This window comes from Pleurodeles waltl, chromosome 10 (genome assembly GCF_031143425.1).
Source record: "Pleurodeles waltl isolate 20211129_DDA chromosome 10, aPleWal1.hap1.20221129, whole genome shotgun sequence".
NCBI lineage: Eukaryota > Metazoa > Chordata > Amphibia > Caudata > Salamandridae > Pleurodeles > Pleurodeles waltl.
This window is the reverse complement of record NC_090449.1, coordinates 341,176,022-341,198,601: the sequence shown is the minus strand read 5'-3', so window position 1 is coordinate 341,198,601 and position 22,580 is coordinate 341,176,022. Positions and strand designations below refer to the sequence as shown.

The following is a 22,580-nucleotide window of genomic DNA, read 5'->3' as shown; positions in this document are numbered from 1 at the left end:
ACAGCATACAAGGACAATGGAACGTACATCAAACAAAACTGCATATAAATCACCTAGAACTGCTAGCAGTTTTTCAAGCACTAAAGGCTTTTCAACCAATAATAGTTCACAAATACATTCTCGTCAAAACAGACAACATGACAACAATGTATTATCTAAACAAACAGGGGGGACGCACTCAACGCAATTGAGCCTGCTGGCACAAAAGATATGGCGTTGGGCAATTCACAACCAAATTCGCCTAATAGCACAATTTATCCCAGGAATTCAGAATCAACTCGCAGACAATCTCTCTCGAGATCACCAACAGGTCCACGAATGGGAAATTCACCCCAAATTCTGAACACTTACTTCACGCTCTGGGGAACACCTCAAATAGACTTGTTTGCGACAAAAGAGAACGCAAAATGCCAAAACTTCGCATCCAGATACCCACACAGGCAGTCCCACGGCAATGCCCTATGGATCAACTGGTCAGGGATATTTGCCTACGCTTTTCCTCCTCTCCCTCTCCTTCCTTATCTGGTAAACAAACTCAGTCAAAACAAACTCAAACTCATATTAATAGCACCAACTTGGGCAAGGCAACCCTGGTACACAACGCTGCTAGACCTATCAGTAGTACCCCACATCAAACTTCCCAACAGGCCGGATCTGTTAACACAACACAACCAAACGATCAGACACCCAGATCCAGCATCGCTGAATCTAGCAATCTGGCTCCTGAAATCCTAGAATTCGGACACTTACAACTTACCCAAGAATGTATGGAAGTCATAAAGCAAGCCAGAAGGCCATCCACCAGGCACTGCTATGCCAGTAAATGGAAGAGGTTTGTTTGCTACTGCCATATTAATCAAATCCAACCATTACACGCAACCCCAAAACATGTAGTGGGTTACTTGCTTCACTTACAAAAATCTAACCTAGCTTTCTCTTCCATTAAAATACACCTTGCAGCAATATCTGCATACCTGCAGCCTACCTATTCAACTTCCCTATATAGGATACCAGTCATTAAAGCATTCATGGAGGGCCTTAAAAGAATTATTCCACCAAGAACACCACCTGTTCCTTCATGGAACCTAAATGTTGTCTTAACTAGACTTATGGGTCCACCTTTTGAACCCATGCACTCCTGCGAAATACAGTTCCTAACATGGAAGGTTGCATTTCTCATCGCCATTACCTCTCTAAGAAGAGTAGGCGAGATTCAGGCGTTTACAATACAAGAACCTTTTATACAACTACACAAAAATAAGGTCGTCCTAAGGACTAATCCTAAATTTCTACCAAAAGTTATTTCACCGTTCCATCTAAATCAAACAGTTGAACTTCCAGTGTTCTTCCCACAGCCAGATTCCGTAGCTGAGAGGGCACTACATACTTTAGATGTCAAAAGAGCATTAATGTATTACATTGACAGAACAAAGAGCATCAGGAAAACTAAACAGCTATTTATTGCATTCCAAAAACCTCATGCAGGAAACCCAATATCAAAACAAGGTATAGCCAGATGGATAGTTAAATGCATCCAAATCTGCTACCTTAAAGCTAAACGACAACTGCCCATTACACCAAGGGCACACTCAACCAGAAAGAAAGGTGCTACCATGGCCTTTCTAGGAAACATCCCAATGCAAGAAATATGTAAGGCAGCCACATGGTCTACGCCTCACACATTCACCAAGCACTACTGTGTAGACGTGTTATCCGCACAACAAGCCACAGTAGGTCAAGCCGTATTAAGAACATTGTTTCTGACTACTCCCACTCCTACAGGCTGAGCCACAGCTTTGGGGAGATAACTGCTTACTAGTCTATGCAAAACATGCGTATCTACAGCGACAGATGCCATCGAACTGAAAATGTCACTTACCCAGTGTACATCTGTTCGTGGCATCAGTCGCTGTAGATTCGCATGTGCCCACCCGCCTCCCCGGGAGCCTGTAGCAGTTCGGAAGGTACCTTCAACTATTTGTATATATATTATTTTAACCTTAAATAGGTACATACTTAGTCACTCCATTGCATGGCCACTATTACTACAATACAACTCCTACCTCACCCTCTGCGGGGAAAAACAATCGAAGATGGAGTCGACGCCCATGCGCAATGGAGACAAAAGGAGGAGTCACTCGGTCCCGTGACTCGAAAGACTTCTTCGAAGAAAAACAACTTGTAACACTCCGACCCAACACCAGATGGCGAGCTATGCAAAACATGCGAATCTACAGCGACTGATGCCACGAACAGATGTACACTGGGTAAGTGACATTTTCAATATCAGAGTAGATGTGCCTTCATTAAACTATGCTGGAGGATGCGTGCTGCTGAGACTGGTACTCTAAACAACCTATGTTGGATAAGAGCAACAGCATCATAATGACAAAAGCACCTGGGGTCATCACTTAAATAACTGCATTAAAGTACTGGGTCTGCTAGAAGCCTGGGACCGGAACCCGGACAAAAAGGAGTTCTTTCGGAAGGCAAACGCAGTCACTAAGAAGAAATCTTTAAATTCTGACAAACAGAAATTGGCAAGCAGGCAGCATGCCTGGACTATAATAACATCATACAAAACTTTACGGGCACAGGAATATCTAGCAGCAACCTTCAACCAGTCGCTGAAATATCGGTTCATGCTTTTCTGCTTTGGGTTGATGGAAACGAAGGATATGGTCCCTTCATGGAAACAGCAGGACCCGACACATTCCTGTCGACTGTGTGGGTTCAGAAAAGAGTTATTAGAACACATTTTGTGTGTGCCCGGCTTTGCTAAGCCACATGACATTATATTTGTAAAACATTTTTAAGACACTGAACTTACGCTCAGGCAGACCGGCCATCATTAGCTGGCTTAGCGAACTTTTGATCCCGTTTTCATGTTGAGGGACTAAATTCATGGTACAGGCCCAGAAAGAATTAGTGAACAAAGTCGAAGCTGAGTGTGCAAGGGCCACAACTTAGGATTCTCACTCGGCTTCACTCATTTACTATTATCATGTTCGCAAGGGAGCAAGAAAGTCCTAAAGTTAAGTTCAAGATCAAGGTTGGAATTAGTGGAGAACATTTTAGATTGCACAACTCTTAAATTATGATATGTTTTAGTTTTAAATAAGCTTTTATGTTTTTTATAAATATTGAATAGGCAAAGTATTTATACTATTATGCATTTTGGAATTGTGATGGTTTTTATTAACCGTGTCAATAACCTTACTTACTTACTTTGTTTCAATTCCTTCATGGCCAAAAGGTGAAGTATTGACCCCTATGCCCATTAGAAAAAGGCAGCACCAGCTAGCACCTAGAGGACTAAATTAATTGTAGGTCAGTAAAACCAGGACTAGAGCAGAACTGTGGCAGGCAGGAACCCAAGCCAAAAATCGGAGGAGGTGGTACTGGTAAACAATTAGAAGACTGTATACATACCGGTAGAACAACAATACTGGACTGGATTGGCTTAGACTCCTCAGAACAGGAACCACCTTACAGGAAAGGGCTCCTACCTTCCAGAACTTTTCAACCCCCACTTAAAACACCTGCACAAGGGAGAGACACTTGAGAGGACCTGGGCCTAATGCCGGTGAAGGAATACCCAGCTGGAAGGAGAAGCCACCTGACCCCACCTAGAAGATGGACTGAAGGACTTTGACTCTGGCTGCCACCTCGACTAGGATGGGTTTCTCCAGAGCCAGTGGTGCTGTCCCTTATATGCCTCCTGAAGAACATTAGGCAAATGGATTTACTGTTGGATCCTGTAGGGCTCCCCTGGGAAGTCTTCGGACTGATGCTTCACTTCACAGACTCGCAGGTGCCCAGCAAGTAGCTAGGAGGCTTGGGGAACTGTGGTGTGAGTCAGGGAGGATATTCTGCTTGTTGGCTGTGGTGGGGCAGTGGAAGACCCCCCCCCCCACAAGCAGGAAAGAGCATCAGGAGCCCAGGCAGAAGACAGGTTTGGCAAGGGAGCAGCAAAATCAAGCTTCCCAACAAAAAGCAACATTTAGAGGCAGGAGGCCTGAAGAAAATGTGCCAGGTGTCTAGAACTGGCCTGGTGGAGCAAACCAAGACCACATTCATGTGAATCATCCATACAGGTCCAGAGAAATCACCATCACAAGCTTGGTCTCCGCCTAGTGCTCTGCTGCAGAGGATTTAAATATCCCTGGGTAAGCCAGGGGCCAGGCATCAGCTCATCCTTTAATTATCGTTTATGGGGAGGCATGTGCATTGGATTCTGGAGGTGGGTGATAGCCCTGGTCATTGATTTCCATACGGTTCCATACGGTTCTAGTGCCGACTTCCTGGAACCTGTGCGGTGGCTTGGGGTGCGGGCAGGGGCCTTGGGGTCTTTGAGGGCCCATTTCTTCCAACCCCTGCAGCACCAGGTGACTGAGAGGGCACAGTGGCCTGGATAAATAAAAATGTGACACGAGGCTGACAATCAAGAAAAATGCTGGAGGTGATGCCTAAAATAAAATAGTCACTGTTGAGGAGAAAGGCGTGCCTCAGAATCTTCTAGGGCATTGTCAGAGTGTGCCTGTTTGGCTCTTGTGATGCCCCAAGAGTGGGCAGGTGCACCACCAGCAGTTTCACAGAGTGTTTAGGTGGGGTGGGTTCCATCGAGCTCTCCTGGAGGCTGTTCTTTTGTACATGGGCTCTGAAGTGCAGGAGCCTCTGTCGATTGGCCCTAAAGCTGCGGTGGCAACAGTGCTAAGACAGAAATAAGCCTCTGGGACAAATGTTACTTAGCATAATGATTTCTTTGCAATGCTGTTGAATGACAATGCAAGGTTTTATATTACAATTAATAATATTGAATGCTTTTACTATCCCCATTTATTTAACTGGTGTAGCAGTGGTGGAGTATAACGATTCCCCTTTTACTAATAAGGTGACAGCCTGGCAAAAAGGTAAAGCCTGCCTCATTTAGTATTGATACCTCCTTATCTGTGTCCAGCATAGGTTGGTGGTATTGTGTTTATAGGTGTCAAAACATTGAGCAAATGGTTCTGCTGGTGTCAGGTATAACATGTTATGAGAGTGTCACTACAGTCATTGCCACCTTCTTGGTGTTCATATTTATAATGTAATGTGTAGTATTTTGTAGTGTGGGTGTCAGAAAGTACATTTCCATTTTCATAAGAAAAAGCATTGGCTGAATATGGAGTGTTGTTGTTGACCAGTGAGCTGGGGTACTAGTCTACACTACCTCCACTGAGTAGGCCTTGGACTGCCCTGGTTTGTTACCTTGGCAGAGTCAAGTGCTAAAATGGGGTACTTGGTTCTAGGTATAGGAACTTGTTACTCGTGAAGGACTCAAATCCTTTGCAACTAATTTGCTGAATTTCCTACAAAATGCCTGTCCAGATTATATTAGGCTTGCACAATCACTGAAACAATCTATTAGTAAAATATGAGATAATGCCTTTTTACTGAATATCCACACTGAGAAACAGATGATAAGGCATATGGTAGATCACTTGGTCCCTCGGAACCATAAACACTCAAGGAAACACTGTAAAGGAAAATGTAGATTTTCCTAGTAACTTATGAAGGAAAGTCTTCATTTTATTAAAGACACTGAGGCGAGTATTATGCTTTAGTCTTTTCTTTATTTCTAATAGCAGCTGCAGTCAAGAACAAAACTACTGATCCCATAAGGTAAATAAAAGCAGCCAATGGGGATCAAAAGGTAGTTCCAAGTAATGCACCAATCACTAACAATCCACTCTAATAATACCTAACTTGACTAATAACAGCCCTCTTTTCTTGTGCGAGAATTAATAAGTAACAAATAACTAAATAATAGAACAACAAATACAAATTGCCAAGCAAAGCGGTAAAATTTCCTGTAGGATGGACAAAAGTCTCTGAACCAAGACCGGAAGCGTGCGCAGATCCAACAATTGAGTGTTCTTGAAGGGAATTGAAGTGGAAGCCGCAGTAGACGAAGAAACTGAGGAAGGATCTCTAAGAAGAGGCCTGTTGCATAGATGTAGATGCTGGAAGGGAGGGTAACAAAACAAGAGCGTTAGCATTTGTAGAGGAGGGATAATATTCGCCTCTGTGTCTTTAATAAAATTAAGACTTTCCTTCATAAGTTACTAGGAAAATCTGCATATTATGGCAAGACCGGAGGCCCCTATTATGCTATTTTAAAGCGTATCTATCACATTTAGAGAGGCATGTTGAATTGGTTTACAGTAGAAAACTCTAAAAACATTGTCATTAGACCCGTCAGCCGATCTGAAAATGTCCTCCAGACGAGAACCGGCCCAAAAGGCTTTGGACGCCATGGCTCCTCTAGCTGAATGGACACCAAAGGAAGAGGTATCAATGCCAGCAAGGGACATGATCCAACGAACCCAATGAGCCAAGGTAGGGGAGGACATAAGATGGAAAGGTTTTCTGAAAGAAATGATGTGTTAGGCAGAGGAGGAATTTCTCAAACCGGCTGTCTGTTGTTCATAAACTTTTAAGCATTGGCCAACACATAGCTTAGGGTGATCAGGAAAAAAGGGATAAAAAACTGAAGAAAGGTTAGTCTTAGTACGCCTGAATACGTTAAACATAACGCCAGAGGGTGTAAACTGACGAGCTGTAATATCCAGGGCTTTAACATCCGATAAACGTTTGAAAGAAACTAAGCATAAAAGCATGGTGAGCTTAGCAAAGAGCTGTTTTAACGATAACAATGTATTGTTTGGCCAGGAAACAAACAAATTCAACACAGCATTAACATCCCATAAAGAACTGTATTTAGGTTGCGGAGGATTGGAAAATGTTACTCCCTTTAGAAGTCGTCAGACCAAAGGATGCTCTCCAACTGGTTTTCCCTGGATGTAAGGGTTTGCAGAAGATTGCAGATCTATATAAATTGATAGTGCGAAAGGACTTACCCTTGCTGGCTTCCGCCGCCAGAAAGTTGACAATCATAGTTACATTTGTTGTAAAGGGATCAACGTTTTTTCCCATACACCAGCTATGCCAGAGAGACCAAGCTGATCTCTATGCTTTCTTTGTTCCTGGAGCTGTTGCCAGGTCAATGAAGTTTGAAGCTTCTGCCGAAAAAGGTACGCCAGGTTGGGATTCCCCGATATTTTCCAAGCCGAAAGAGTAAGGACATCCTGGAGTATGAGACTGTGGCAGAGGCCGAGGGGGTTGGTCAGGAGATCTAGAAAGGAGGGGATTAGGAACGGAGGCTTGATTGACAGTTCCAGGAGAGAAGGAAACCACACCTGGGAGTGCCAGAAGGGATCTATGAGCACTAGGGAGGCTTGTTGATGTCTGACTTGCGCCAGCACTCTGGAAATCAAAATGAAGGGAGGAAAGGCGTAATTGAGGGAGGATGACCAATCCTGAGAAAATGCATCGAAGGCAAGAGCTAGTGGATCCGGGTGCCAGCCTGAAGAATTGTGGGAGCTGAGCATTGAGAGGGGATGCAAAAAGATCTATGTGGAAGGGGCCCCATTTGCAGAGAATGCTGTTGAAGACCTGTGCATTGAGCATCCAGTCGCTGGAGTCCCAGAAATGGCGAGAATACCAATCCGCTACTAAATTGAGGTTGCCAGGTAGATACTCTGCTTGAACAGAGATTCTGTTTTGAAGACAGAACTCCCAAAACCATTTTGCTAATTCCGCTAAAGGTTTGGATTTTGTGCCTCCCAAATGGTTGATGTAATGAACTGCGGAAATGTTGTCCATTCTGAGAAGAACCGAACAGGAAACTTTGTCTCTTGGGAGGCTCCTGATTGCAAAGGAGCCGGCAAGCATCTCTAAACAGCTTATGTGCAGTTTTGACTCCTCTAGAGACCATGAGCCTCCAGTCGAGATTGGACTACACCGGGCCCCAACCCGACAGACTTTCATCTGATTCTAATACAAGATCTGGGGCTGATGCGAAGATAGTCCTGCCATTCCAGGCGTCTAAATGGTCTATCCACCATTGAAGTTTTGCGCGCGAATCTTGGTCTAGAACTATGGAATCTGTGTAGGCTAGACCTTTTTGAAGGTGACGAATTTTTAGTCTCTGCAAAGCGCTGTAATGTAGCAGACCTGGAAAGATAGCTTGGATTGAAGAAGAGAGGAGGCCTACAACCCTTGCCAAGGATCTGATTGATAGCCGAGAACTGCGTAAAATCAGTAGAATTTCTGACTTTATGGACTTGATCTTTGACGACTGAAGGAGAAGAGTAGCCGAAACAGAGTCTACCAGGAAACCTAGAAATTCGATCTTTTGGATCGGATTCAAGGAAGATTTTTCGTAATTTATAATAAAGCCTAGATCTGAAAGCAGGGTGCAAGAAGGGGAACTTGGGACAGAAGGAAAGTGCGATTTTGGTTCATAATCAGAATATCGTCCATCTAGATAACTAATCTGGTGCCTCGAGCTCTGAGAAAGGCCGCTACTGGTTTCATCAGTTTTGTGAAGCACCATGGAGCGGAGGACAGGCCAAAGGGAAGGAAAGTGAAATGGAAAGTCTGATCGGGCCATTGAAATTGAAGAAATTTCTGGTAGTCCGGGTGTATGGGAACTGCAAGATGTGCGTCTTGAAGATCTAGGCTTACCATCCAATCTCCCTGGAGCAATGTATCTCTGAGATGTAGGATGGTTTCCATTTTGAAGTGGCAATATAGAACAAATTGATTGAACTGTTTTAGGTTGATAACCGGGCGCATCTTCTTGTTCTTTTTCTGGACCAGAAAAACTGAGCTGAGAAAACCTGAAGGATCTAGAGAACAAGGAGCTATTGCCTGTTTTTGTAGTAGAGATTAAATTTCTAAAGAAATTAATTCTGTCATTTGAAGAGAAAACTGAGGGGGGGAGGAAAACGTGCCTGAAAAGGCTCTGAAAAGAGCTCTATAACATAACCTTGAACTGTATTTAGGACCCAGGGATCCATTGTGAGTTCCTTCCATTTTATCAGGCACTGAGAAATACGGCCCCCTACAACTGGAGAACAGACATGTTGACTTACAGGATTGAGCAGAGAATCTGGCGTTGCGGTTTCCTTTGTTTCTGAAGCCCCTGCTTCTATGGGGATAGAACTGCGGTCTGTAGTCCTGATATGTGTTGTTATTGTAGAAACCGCGGAAACCTTGATTGGCGTAGGAACGGCCGGCAAAGCGGTTCCTACCTCTGCCGGCCCTGGTGAAAACCCGAGCTGAAAACATCTTTTTCAGGGACTGCTGTGCTTTGTCCAGGGAGGAGAAAGTTGCCACATATTTGCTCAATTCTTTTATAAAAGATCCCCAAACAGCAAGCCTTCTGCCTTAACGCCAGGATCCGAACTGTCTAAGTTGACCAATTTCGTAAGTTTAAGCAGGAGTCCTTTCCTGCATTCATGTGTAATTGAAGAATTTGCATTCCCCAGTAAACAAACAGCACGTTGTGCCCATAAAGAAAGTTCTGCAGGATCAATAGAAGCCTGTTCTGGCCGGGCTGTTTCGGCCAAATCAAAAATGCGAGTTAGGGGTCCCACAATATCCAAAAGCTAGTCTTGGCACGTGGACCAAGCTTTATCTACCCCTTTTCAGGGGATCTTTGCCATATTTAATGAAGGAAGTGAATAATGAAGAGTCAATTGTAGGAGTTGCCGTAATTTTGGAAAAAAGGGCAGGGCGGGGGCATTCTGATTTAAGTTTTGCTCGTACTTGTTTGTCCAAGGGGGTATGTAACCTGTCTGTTGCATAATCTGCTACATGCTCAGAGGGAACCCACTCTGTAGAATTTGGATGCTGGATGTCGCTTGGGTCAAACATTGGAACCCCTTATGCATCATAGTTTGTGCTAGACCCTGAAAATTCGTGGAACTCAGATTTGGGGTTTTTGTGAGGAGGAGGGGAGAGAAATTCTCCAACCACCTTATCGGAATTATCCGTATCCGTATTAGGGTCATGCATCTTGTCGTCAGTGTCTAATATCTTAGTTATAGTGATAGGAGAAGATAAGTGTTTTGATTTAACCATGCATTTCTTTGAGGACTTAGATATTAACCCCTCCTTAACAGGAGGCCTTTGAGGAACCATGTCATCTGTCATATGTGAGACTTTGTCACCAACCAACAGCGTCGTTTTGGTATTTTTTGATGAGGCCGGAGGCTTCCTGCTTTCTCCAGCAGAATGGGCCAGCATGGTTTTAGACACCAAATTAACGACAGAATTTTCCAAATGTTTTGACAATTTTTGCCAAGAAGCTGACATAGCCTGGTCAATGGACAACTGTATAAAGTCATTTAAGTTTTCCTTAAGGACGTCTTCCTCCTCTTCATGGGATAAATGGGAAACAGAACTGTCCATGGTGGCACAAAAGTACAAAATCAAAAAGAAGGAGGAAAGGGTTAACTTTCTCACAGAGTGAGAAGAAACAGCCAGGCTCCGCCTATGGGCGGGACAGAATACTTGCAGAGTGAAAGCAGGCAGTTATCGCACGACAACGAGGAGTCCGGCGTCGGAAAAAAGCCGTCTCCCGAAGCATCAGCTGACAGGAAAGGTAGGCGTGACTGGAATGCTTCCTCTTCAGTGAGCGACAGTAAATTACTGATGCCTGCTGAGAAAGGAACGGACAGAAGCGGCAGTTGGTGAGCGAGCGCGCGGCGTGAGGGCCAGAAATATAATGCGGCTACGAGCCGACTACACGGAATAAAGTAAACATACAGGCATGTCAATAAGAAAAACAGCGCCTATACGTAACGTGTTATGAACTAATATAATGAAGTGAAAGTAAAGAGAAAAATAATGCTTATCTTGACTGCGAGCAGCAAGAAAAGAGGGCTGTTCTCAGTCAAGTTAGGTATTATTAGAGTGGATTGTTAGTGATTGGTGCATTACTTGGAACTCCCTTTTGATCCCCATTGGCTGCTTTTGTTTGCCTTATGGGATCAGTAGTTTTGTTCTTGACTGCAGCTGCTATTAGAAATAAAGAAAAGACTAAAGCATAATATGAGCCTCTGGTCTTGCCATAAAATAACTATATGTTTACTGTGTGTTGCGAATAAGGTGGTAGCAATATCCATAAGATGGCAATTGCACCAACATTTAGTTTTTATGCCTCAAAAATACCTATAATACACACTTTTACACTGAATTTCATGCATTTTATATTTCTCCACAAAATATCTTTCCATCTTAGCCATTAGAGAAACACTGCCATTCTCTGTTTGTCATACTCTAGGAAAGATTATCTTTCAAAGTGACTCTTGAACTTGTCCAGTTTTACTTCAACTGCGTTTACTTGGGAGAGCAATGTAGTTAGATCATTAATTTGTAGGTCAGTGTTGACAAAACTAATGTTTCAACCAATTAGGGGTCTATGTCTAAAATGCATGTCTCTTGATGACCTCCGTTCAATGGATGGACACATTTTAGTGTGTATTTAGAGGACAACATGTGGCAAAACTCTATATATTCTGAGTAAGAGATGTGAAAATCAAAATTATACGAATTGTGGTTCTTCTGGAAAATATCAGTATGTGGACCTGCTGCAAGGGTGACATTAGAGGGGTTTGGCAATTAATGAATTGAGACTAACATTGTCACTCAGTTCTTCCCTTTCTCGTTTCTGCACAGGTCCGACTCAGTGACCAGTCAGGCAGGGGGCACAATGCACAACAGTGAGTACATCTTGTATTTTTGAGAAAAGATCCACCCTCCACTTAAATGAACAACAACATTTTAGTTTTTGGACAGTAAAGTTTAATCCCTCATTTTACTTGTGTCATAGGTGATGCCATTTAAAAAAACATCTACTATGGTTCTTTGACTCAGTTGGATTTAGTAACCAGCAGTAAGGTGTTTTCTCTCATCACAGATATTACAGTCTGGCCTTTCCAACATCACCATGCTCTCCGTAGAAATGGACAAATATGCATTGTGTTGATTGATTACTGTTTTTGAAAGGACATCCATTGTATAGAGGGGCAGTTGCATGAGAAATGTCCAGCTAATAAGGAACCTACTTCCAATAAACATTTTTCAACCTACATGATTCCTAACTTTGGGGACCCAGGGTCAATGTATCAAGAGTAGACGAAAAAATTTGGAAAATGGGTGGAAGTATAGTCCTCATCTTTGGACAAATTATGTATTTAAAATTCTGTCACACCGTTGACTTTCACACCTGACCTTTCAGCAGTTATAATCTCACAGTATTCAAACTCAGCCTTAAGGCATTATAAATGTCTCGCCACTCATACCTGGGGACCCAAACGTTGGTGATTCCACAGCTACCACAGTCTAGCCAGCCAGCCGGAGAAATGTCTTAGCTATCACACATCAGCCCCATTAAAATTGTAGAGCTAAACTTATCGCTCTCAACCCTCTCAACATGCCATTACACATTAGCACCGGTGTTCTATACCTATCACCCCCAGAGCTCTGAATACTCTATGACCCTCTAGCACTGGTGTTCTGTACCTATCACCACCGGCCGTTTGTCCAATCCATGACCTGTAGTACTGGTGTTCCTTCCCTTTCACCCCAGTTCTCTGAGTACACCATGAAGCTCTAGCACTGGTGTTCTATACCTATCGCCCACCGCCCTTTGAACAGACCATGATCCTATACCACTGGTGTGCCATTCCTTTCACTCCCAGCCATCTAAACACTCCATGATTTTCCAGCACTCCGGGATTCTGATCTATCACAACCCAGACCTCTTGCACTGGCCCTGCCAGCTTGACAACGATTAGACTGCTGATTTCCAGCACTGAAGACATCACAGCTGTCGCCTCAGTTCTCCAGCACTGTGGATTTCACAGTTATTTGACCCAGCCCTCAACCTCACAGCATGCTTAGCAGAATAAGGGCCTACAACTCCAGAAACCCCACAGCTTTCACCCAAACCTCTCCCAGGGGTCTTAACTTTGCATTGTAAAGAGCACTGTACTCTGGTTTTCATGTTCTACATCCCATTTCAGGTTGGGGGTGAGTGGCAAGCCTGGAGAAGAGGGCTGGGCAGAGATACGAAAGCAGTTGCGTGAATTTACCCACAACACACAGGTAAGTGCATGCTAAGGCAAGTGATTGAACTTCACTCACATTGCACACTAAAAACAGCAAACAAACCACACTTTTATCAAGAAATGAGGTATTCAAAGGAAGTGACACCAAACCACGCATGTATCAGGATATCGGAGTTACCAACCCACATTCGTATTACAACAGAAATAAATGACTGAGCCACACCTATCTATCCTTTTAAGAGCAGTGACCAATAATCCTCAAGTATCAGTACAGTTACAGCAACTACACAGCATTAATTTATCAGGGCAGAAGTAGCAATCTAATTGCATTGCAAACCTAACTTCACAGTTTGATCCAAACTCCTGCATCAGGCTGAATATTGATGGAGCCGCAATTGTTAATAAGGACCAAAGCTGAAACAGAATAACACTCGGAACAGGAGTAGAAAAGTAACTAGACCAAACCAAACTCCAATACCAGCACAGGAGAAGGACTGCACCACAGTCCTACACAGTGCTTAGTTACTTTAGATGAAGGACAATGGCATCATCATAAGATTTGACCTGTACCAATAGAGAGAAAAGGGAGCAAGAAGAAGGAAGAGAAAGACAATGACATAATGCTACTATGAAGAATGTTAGGGTCTGTGGGCTGGGTGAAGACTATCAGACAATTGGAGTTGGGAGGAGGATGAAGCCCTCACAGGAGCTATCATGATGTGGCTGTAAATTAACATTAAAAGAGGAACTTTCCTCCTACCTGAGAGACTCCTGACTTGTATGTACTGAGGACCTTGTCCCTCAATTATAACAGTACTCTTGGTCACCCTGACCCATTGAAGGTAAAATAAGCCATCATTCCCTCTCTGAAACTGTCATAGATGATCAGATTTGCAGAAGCTTATCCCCATTTTAGAGCAAATCAAAAACCCCGAGTGGAAGTGGGAGCCAATTTTCCAAAAAAACAAGAACACTCTCCTTTGGAAAACCAGGATGGTGTAAATCAACACTCACAGACATACCTTTGCTCTTAGTGGATGATAGACTGTGGGAGCTGGGATCAGTGCCAAGCCAGAAGAAAGTGGCATTTGAATGAGACCATGGATTAGACCGAAGATCACCCCAGGAGAGTCCTCTTCTCCTTACTGTAGTATATGGACTTTGAGTCTGGCAGGGTGGACGCTCCCTTCACTATGACAAACGGCACAGGAAAATCCCTGTAGTGACCCCAAGCACATCCATAGTTGAAGACTTCTCAAGCTGAGAATTCATTATCTAAAACATACCATTTGATATGTATGAAGAATTTATTTTGTAGATTAAATCAGTGGACTATACCTAAAAAATATTCTCAGATATAAAACATCGATGGCATGTGTGGCTGTAGATACACATGCTCTGCATACTCCTGCCATGAAATGTGATGTTGTGTCCGGAGTGTTGTAAGTTGTTTTTCTTCAAATAAGCATTTTCAAGTCACAGGATCGAGTGACGCCTCTTTCTCGGTGATACTGAGCATGGGCATCGACTCATTTGTTAGACTGTTTTCTTTCCACCATTGGGTTCAGATGTGTGTGTCTTTGTTCAGTCTTTCGACTTGCTCTGGTTCAAAATCTTTCCTTCCGTCTTCTCTATCATTTATTTCCATCTTCACGTTCTTCTTTACTGATCAGTCTGGGCACCGACCACGCACCTTCCGGGGCAGCCTCACCTGTTTTGGGCCTACCGGCAGCACCGAAGAATGTGCTGAGCTGATGGAACGGACGCCATTTCGTTTCCGTCCTTGGTGCCACTCTAAATTCCCCCACACCGACCAACATCTGATGTGTAACCTGTGCCTCTCCCACAAACACTAGGAAGCTACTTGCAATGTCTGCAAGTCCTTTGGGACCGAAGAGCTTGTTGGTTGGAGATGACGCACAAGACTTCGGATGACACTGCACATCTTTGGAGAGGAGCATGCCCAGCAGGAGCCGGAACAAGAAGAGGCCTTTTCCATCGAGGGCTCTGACTCTGACATTCAGTCGGATATCGATAGCCACGAGGTGAATCAGTGCAACCCATGAGTACCATTGCCCCTCCTGCCCACCCTAAGGCCACTTAAAAGCCCCTTACAGAGGTTGCCAGACTGCCACTGCCACCAGGCTGTGGCTAGCTCTGAAAAACTGCTTCAGCTGCCCTGCCCTCCGGTTCAGCTACGAAGATAGCCAAGACCACAACACCGTCTTCGGCATTGACCTCCAGCTCCACTGTCCAAACTATCTTGATCCAGAATTTGGCACCAAGTACTTCGGCTCCTAGCCGACAAGCTTCCATCTCTGCTTCGGTGCCAACAAAAGCACACCGACTGAAACCTTCGGTGCCAAAAACAAGGGAGCCTCCACTTTCAGAGCAGAAAGACTCCATCCAGTCTTCAGCTACGCCATCACCTGTAGAACCTATTTTGGAGACGATGGATGCTCAACAGCACCGCTTCTATATCCAGGAGGGTACATTGCACATTATTGCTTCCCCCCTGTTATGTTGAATAGGAAACTGTCCTTCCAAGAGACTTTGAAACACTTCTTCACCTTCAAGGAAGTTCACCAAGGACAAGTCTATCAGCACGCCTCAAAAGCCTTCTCCTCATTCTCCTCTTCCTCTTGATCCAGATTCTCTGCATCCTCTACTCCCTGCTTCTCCTCCACCTTTCATTTCCTCATTTACCTGCCTCACATACTGCAGAAGACCTGACACCTCAGGGTTTCCCTGTTTATACTGGGGAAGATTTGGGTGGGAGACAGCAGGACCCAGAACCATGGGACACACATGACCCTGATCTCATGTTCAATATTGACCCAGATTTGTATCCCGCAGGACCCTCCCCACCAAGGATAATACATCCTACCAGCAGGTAGTAGCTCAGGCAGCCATCTTCTATAATGTTGAGCTGCATAGGGACCCCGTCGAGCAGGACTTCCTGTTCGATACCCTTACATCCACACATAGAGAAATCCTGTCTCTCCCAATGCTCCCTGGCACGCTTTGTCACGCAGACAACTTTTTTAAAGAACCTGTCCTCTCTAGGTTTAGCATCTCTAGAGCAGATAAGAAATATAACACTGCTCCCTCTGACCTGCTATATGTCAGATCCCAGGTCCCGCCAGACTCTATAGTGGCCACCACTGCACAGAAATGAGCCAGTAGTCAGGCCACAGAGGACTCTTCTCCTCCAGATAAGGAGAGTAAAAAGATGGATGCTGCCGGAAACAGGGTGGCTACACAGGCAGCCAATCACTGGCATATCACCATTCACAGGCCTTGCTAGCCAGATACAACCAGGCTCACTTGGATGAGATGGAGGAGCTCCTCCAGTTTCTCCCAGATTAACACTGCAAAAGAGGATAGCAGATTGTTGTAGAGGGGCAAACAATGACAAATAACTCAATCCGCTGTGCCCTATATGCTGAAGACACAGCTGCACACAGTATTAACACTAGGGTGTTCATAAGGAGGCACACATGGCTTCAATGCTGTGCATTCAAGCCAGAGGTCCAGCAATTAGTGCTTACTATGCCCTCTGACAAGGAGCACCTTTTTTGTCCTCAAGTGTACTCTACCCTTGAGAAGTTGAAAAAAGATACGGACACCGGAGAAGCCATGGGTGCTCTTCAGTCCCCCTCACAAAGGGGCACTTTTCTTCACCCCACATTCAGAGGTGATTACAAATCTACAACCTCAGAGGCATCTACCTCCCACCCTAGACAGTATTCAGCCTCATATTCTAGGAGTTTCTTCAGGGGAGCCTATAGAGAAAATAACAAATGAGGAAAGAGCACCGCTATCCAAGGCTCTACAACAAAACAGTGACTACCTATGTCTCACCCCTTTCTCACTTCACACCTGTTGGGGGACGACTTCAAAATTTCCATACAGAAAGGGTCAACATCACCACATGCCAATGCGTCCTATTATTATCCAACATGGTTTCTGTCAGGAGCTCATTACCACTCCTCCAAACATTCCCCCTCCCTCTCACAGGCTATTCCCGAGCACCCCACCCTTCTCAAACAAGAGATACAATCCCTTTTTCTCAAAGGGGCCATCGAGCCTGTTCCCTTACAACATCATGAATCAGGCGTATACTCCCTATACTTCCTCATTCCCCAAAAAGGATGGCTCTCGCAAGCTTGTTCTGAAACTCAGACAATTAAACCAATTTTACAACAAGGTGACTTTATGACAGCCTTAAATCTAAAGGACACCTACTTCCATATACCCATCCACCCTGCACACTGAAAATATTTAAGATTCGTGTTGCAGGCAACATCACCAGTTCAAAGCCCTGCCTTTTGGAGTCACAACTGCTCCCAAGGTCTTCACAAAGTGCTTAGTTCACCTCAGAAGCCAAAACATACACATTTCCATACCTAGACGACTGGCTCATCAAAACCAGCACATTACTGCAGTGCCAATATCACAGTCAGATGACATTGGACCTGCTCCACACACTGGGATTCAACTTTGTCAAATTCCAACTCCAACCTCTTCAGATACAGCTCTACCTAGGAACTATTCTCTTTGAGAATTGGGGCTAGCATATCCCAATCCGGCTCGGGTTCACAGTTTTCAGTCTCTTTTCCACCAGTTTCAGGAGAATTGTACGTATACAGTCAGGACTATCATGTGCCTGTTAAAGATGATGGCCTCCTGCATTGCCATCGTTCCCCATGCCAGACTCCACATGCATCCCCTACAGCAGTGTCTGTCTCGCCAGTGGTCTCAGTCACAGGGCTCTGAAAGCATTTCTTTACCACCTGCCTCACAAGGTTGTCTTAGTTTGCACGGTCAATAGCCAGCCATGTATTACCTACAGAAACAAAAAGGGGACATTATTGTCCCAATTGTCACAACTCTCTCAAACAATATGGAAGTGAGCTCTCCATCATCACGTTCACCTAGTGGCAGTGTCTCCTGCAGATCTGCTCAGGAGGATGCAACAACAAGTCCATGACTGGCGAACTCCACCCACAAGTCCTTGAAAAATACTTCCTAAAGTGGCGAACTCCTCAAATAGACATTTTCGTTACAGCAGAAAACACAAAATGCCAAAGCTTCGCCTCCAGCTACCCACACCCTCTATCCAAGGGCAACCCTCTATGGATGAACTGGTCAGGGATATTGCTTACGCTTTTCCATCCCTCCCTCATTCCATTTCTGGTTTAGAGGATCTAGCAGATGTCTCTCACCATGATCCTTGTAGCTCCCACTTGGGTGTGTCAGCCATGGTTCGCCACACTTCTAGTCTTTTCAGTAGTTCCCCACGAGAAGCTCCCTATCAGGCCGGATCTTCTCACTCAAAATCAAGGACAGATTAGACATCCAGAGCCCAAGTCACTCAACCTTTCAATACGGCTCCTGAAGTAATAGAGTTTGGTTATTTAGGATTACCTACAGAATGTATGGACATGCTCAAGAAAGCTTCTAGGCCCACAACCAGAGCATGTTATGATGCAAAATGGAAATGTTGCATGCTACTGCCAACTCAAACATATTAAACCCATTAAAGGTACTGTCCAAGACATTGTTTGTTACTTGCTCCACTTGGAGAAAGCAAATCTAGCTTACACTTCCATTCGCTTATATCTTGCAGCTATAGCTGCATATCTACAGAACAGAAAACATACTTCCTTGTTCAGAATCCCAGCCATCAAAGCATCTAGATAAAACAAGCAGAGCTTGTGAATCTACAGCACTACATGCCACAAACAGATGCTTACTGGGGTAAGTAACATTTTCCTTATTTCACGAAGTATATTGTTGCGTCTACATATATACTGACACAGACTTATTTGGAGGTTTTGGGTAACCTTATCATTTTACATATGAAGTTGTCTAAGACACTACTCTTTTGTTTTGTCAATTGTACATTTTGCCTACTTTACATTTAAACTGGGCAAATGTTATACCAGCTGCACTGTGGAATCATAAAATGCTCCAGCAAATATCTGATTGATTTCTATAGAATTCCAAAACTACCCAAGGAAAAAAGATGAATTAGAATGCAAAACAATCTTGTTTCTATGAAAGGTCGTGTAAGGCTTTCCAGTGCAAGCACTTAGATTTCACTGACCATTTCAGCTGAAATATGATACCCAGGAGTTTTATTTGCCTAGAAGTATACAGAGGTTAGACCTCTACATAGGCTCATAGGAGACACCTCAATTTGTTTAGCGTAATTCACCCAAAAATGCGCTCACAGAGTTGTTCTATGCCCCATCAGCCATTTGGGGAATGTGCAGATTTTCTTCCAATATAATCCATGAGTAATTCACTGGGTTGTTTGCAAGACAAAGATCACATATAAACTGATTTCACACTGAAAGCACGCTGTACAATATACTGTTTCCCATGTCCCTCATTATTGGCTGTTAACGTATATTAGTAGTTCTTGTATACTTTTGAGCTTTCCTAAAATGTTTTGTACCCTGTGCCTTATTCAATGGCATTCCTTTAGCTTGAATACCTCTCATCAGCCCCTTCATATGAAAGGTAACATAATGGGATGGCTTGCCTGGTGTACAAGCCAGAGGACAATTATTTTTGTTTTCCCCCTGTCACTAATTTAATTATTAGAGGGCGCTTAAGAGTTATCTAAGGCTTTAGGTCATGTTCAGACTTCTCCATTATTGCCTCTAGAGGCATATCCAAAATGAAAAAAACAGTGACAAAATCAATAAGTGGCATTGGTCACCAACCTTTTGGCTTTGTCACTGCTTGTTTTGTTTTTGTCTGTTGGGCCCTTGTGAATCTAAAACAGTATATTATCTAAAAGCAAAAATATGTTTTTGGTCTCAAAAAGAAAACACTGACACAGTAGTCCTTCAGTTAGAGAAACTACATTCAGTATGACTACATCCCTTGCAAAAGGTATGAAAGCTTTCACTCAAATGAACTTAACCAATGGTTGATGCAGGTTGACACATTACCACATGCTGTATCCTGCAGTGGGCGGAAGAAAAATATCTTCTGTAAATAGTTTCAATGTACTGAGCAAAACACAATATCCTGTTGTGGTGCAAGCTGTGTACAATGAACAGTTTATTTGTAAACTTAGCCTAAATAATGGAATTCTAAACTTTGGATTTCCAAGCAAGAATCATCCTGACAAAGGCCTGTTTCCTAGATACAACAGTAGAACACATTACTAATCTTTTGTAACATTCTTTATAATGTGTACATACCTCCTGCACAATCTTCATCATGAAACCTTCCTAATCCTCAGGCTGGATCATGAAGATTTTCAGTATTTCCATATCGCCAACACCACAGACTGCAGTTTCAGAGGCAGCACTGGTTCATTATTACATCATTACAAGAAGTTATAAGTGGATCAATAAGGGCACTAACAGCCACCAGTGACAACAGTTTGTTGACTAGCCACAGAAGCAAGGAAGAAGAGAAAAATGGAGCAAGGAAAAGTAGAAGAAATGAGGAAGATTTCCACATGCCCACATGTGGGGAGATTATTAGGAATGTGGAGGAAGATGTGTATACACCAGAAATATCATTACCACATTTAACGAATGCCCTTTCCGCAGAGCCCCCCATAGCAGCATTAGGAAAGGAAGGAGGGTTGAGGTGAATACGTTTAATTATGCACTAAGAAACATTATGGGACTGCTCTTCCAAACTGTGATTCTTTATTCATCTCCATTTTCTTGTAAGGCAGTAGTGTTTTGTGAAAGTTCGAGCTGAGGAACAGGTGGCATCTGGAGTTATGTTAAGAAATGGTTCTTCTGTATATAATGATAAAATAGTGACTTTCTGTCTGTAGAGGGAAACCTCAAGTGGCCTTTATTCCCCAAATAGTAACTTTCTTTAACACACAAAGTGATCCATCTACACCGGTTTTAGGATCCAAAAAACAGTGAAAACTAGTCACCTTTTCCGAAATTCTGGGTCACAGCAAGTAGAAGCTGAGAGCTGTAGTAGACAGATGATTTGGACATATTAGACAGATGACTGGAAGGGACATATTTCGAGAGAGATAAAAATCAGAAATTACTTTTGACATTCAAGAAAGCTTTACCCTTAGGGCCACCCTATTCTTAAAGATGTATGTGCCACCTTTTAGGCTGATATAATGGCTACTAAAGACAGTTCATTATTGGGTAAAAGGAATGCATAGTTTTCAATGGCGGTCCCATCAGAAAAAGCCAATACCAAATTGCATGCTGGTATAATATTTGGCTTTGATGCATTTAGTTTTGCAGACCCTTTGGAAACATAGTGAAATAGTTATAAAATTTGCCCTGAACTAAGGAAAAGGTGACAAAAGAAAATCTAGGCAGATAGGTTTTCACTATTACTCTTGAACAAAAACATTAAGTGCAAAATAGACAGGTGATTGGTGGCTAGATTTAATTCTGTAGCGGCACACCATGTTAGGAAAATCCCCCATGTGATATCACATGAAGCCTTAGTGTATGATCTCTGTGTATGAAGGTATTGTTGTCCAAAGGAGAGTTTCTGTGGGGTGTGTATTGAGTGATTTATTCTCAGTTTATCCTCTTTCTCTCTGCCATTTCAGGAGGATCTGGAGAAGGAGCGAGGGCAGCTGCTGACACGAGCCATTGTTGCAGAGGAGCAGCTTGCTGAGTTGCAGGAATACGTGGACAAACACCTGGCAAGGTGAGCTAGACTACTCCAGTCTAAAAGGAAATATGATCAGTGATCATATCCTACAGAAAGTTGCAGGCCCAAAACTTACAACAACTCTTTTCCTTGTTTCAGGTATAAACAGGAGATTCTTCGGCTGCGGAAGCTCTTGGGAAATGAGGCACCGCGAGCCTTTAGTGCCGACGCCTCTCAGGCCCATCTACCTCATGCAGCCAAGCGGACAACTAGCTATGAGCTCTAGCAGCTCTGGGGCTCAGGAAAGGTTATGCACCACTTCCTTGGGAACAACCATGGCCTGGCAATTACAGGAAGGAAAAGTGAAGCTGCCAAGTGTCTCTTTGGATAATTCATGAATTGTTGCCTTAAAGAATTTCATTCTTCAGCCTAGAAGTGCCAGCACAAGTGGTTTCACTGATCCTGAAACTCACCGCCAATGTACTCTAAAACTTGCTGAAGAATTAGGTGGATAATGAACACCTCTCACTGTAAGGAGATACTTTGAATGTCATAGAAGCTGGCATGCAAAATCTGTGCAGCCTGCTGAGCAATATCCTTAAATCTCCAACAGGGCCCTGCTTTTTATCTTCAAAGCCAGCCATAATTATGTGAACTTGTTGAAATTCATACTAAGTTCTGTTAAGGACACATACATACAACACTATCATTAAAGATATATAGGTTGATGTATTTTTTCTATTTACTTCATTGCCTTACACAAATAAAGTGGGATGGATGTTTTTGCTCTGATTTCAGACTGCCTTCCTGTTCACTGTCATCAGCTATGTAGAGGAAAACCACAAAGCAGACACAGTGCTCAGGCTTTAGCCAGTGGTAAAGATTGTCTATTACTTTGCAATGTGCAACTTAAAGCATTCCAGTATGTGCCTTTACAGAGGCTTGGCAGGGAAACAGACATTTTATGTTATGTTATCTTACTTTGCATTTGTTCAGTGC

General features: G+C 43.5%; 1 protein-coding gene across 1 annotated transcript in view; it reads left to right on the top strand.

The window, feature by feature from the left end:
- The window catches only part of CCDC78 (coiled-coil domain containing 78), a 174,896-nt gene extending 152,523 nt beyond the window's left edge, over positions 1-22,373 (top strand). The window contains exons 14-17 of the mRNA XM_069210558.1: positions 11,572-11,615; positions 12,921-13,002; positions 21,538-21,638; positions 21,741-22,373. Of these exons, the coding sequence (XP_069066659.1) occupies positions 11,572-11,615; positions 12,921-13,002; positions 21,538-21,638; positions 21,741-21,867 (354 nt within the window). The 3' untranslated portion in view covers positions 21,868-22,373. The remainder of the gene's footprint in view (positions 1-11,571; positions 11,616-12,920; positions 13,003-21,537; positions 21,639-21,740) is intronic.
- Positions 22,374-22,580: the final 207 nt, after the last annotated feature.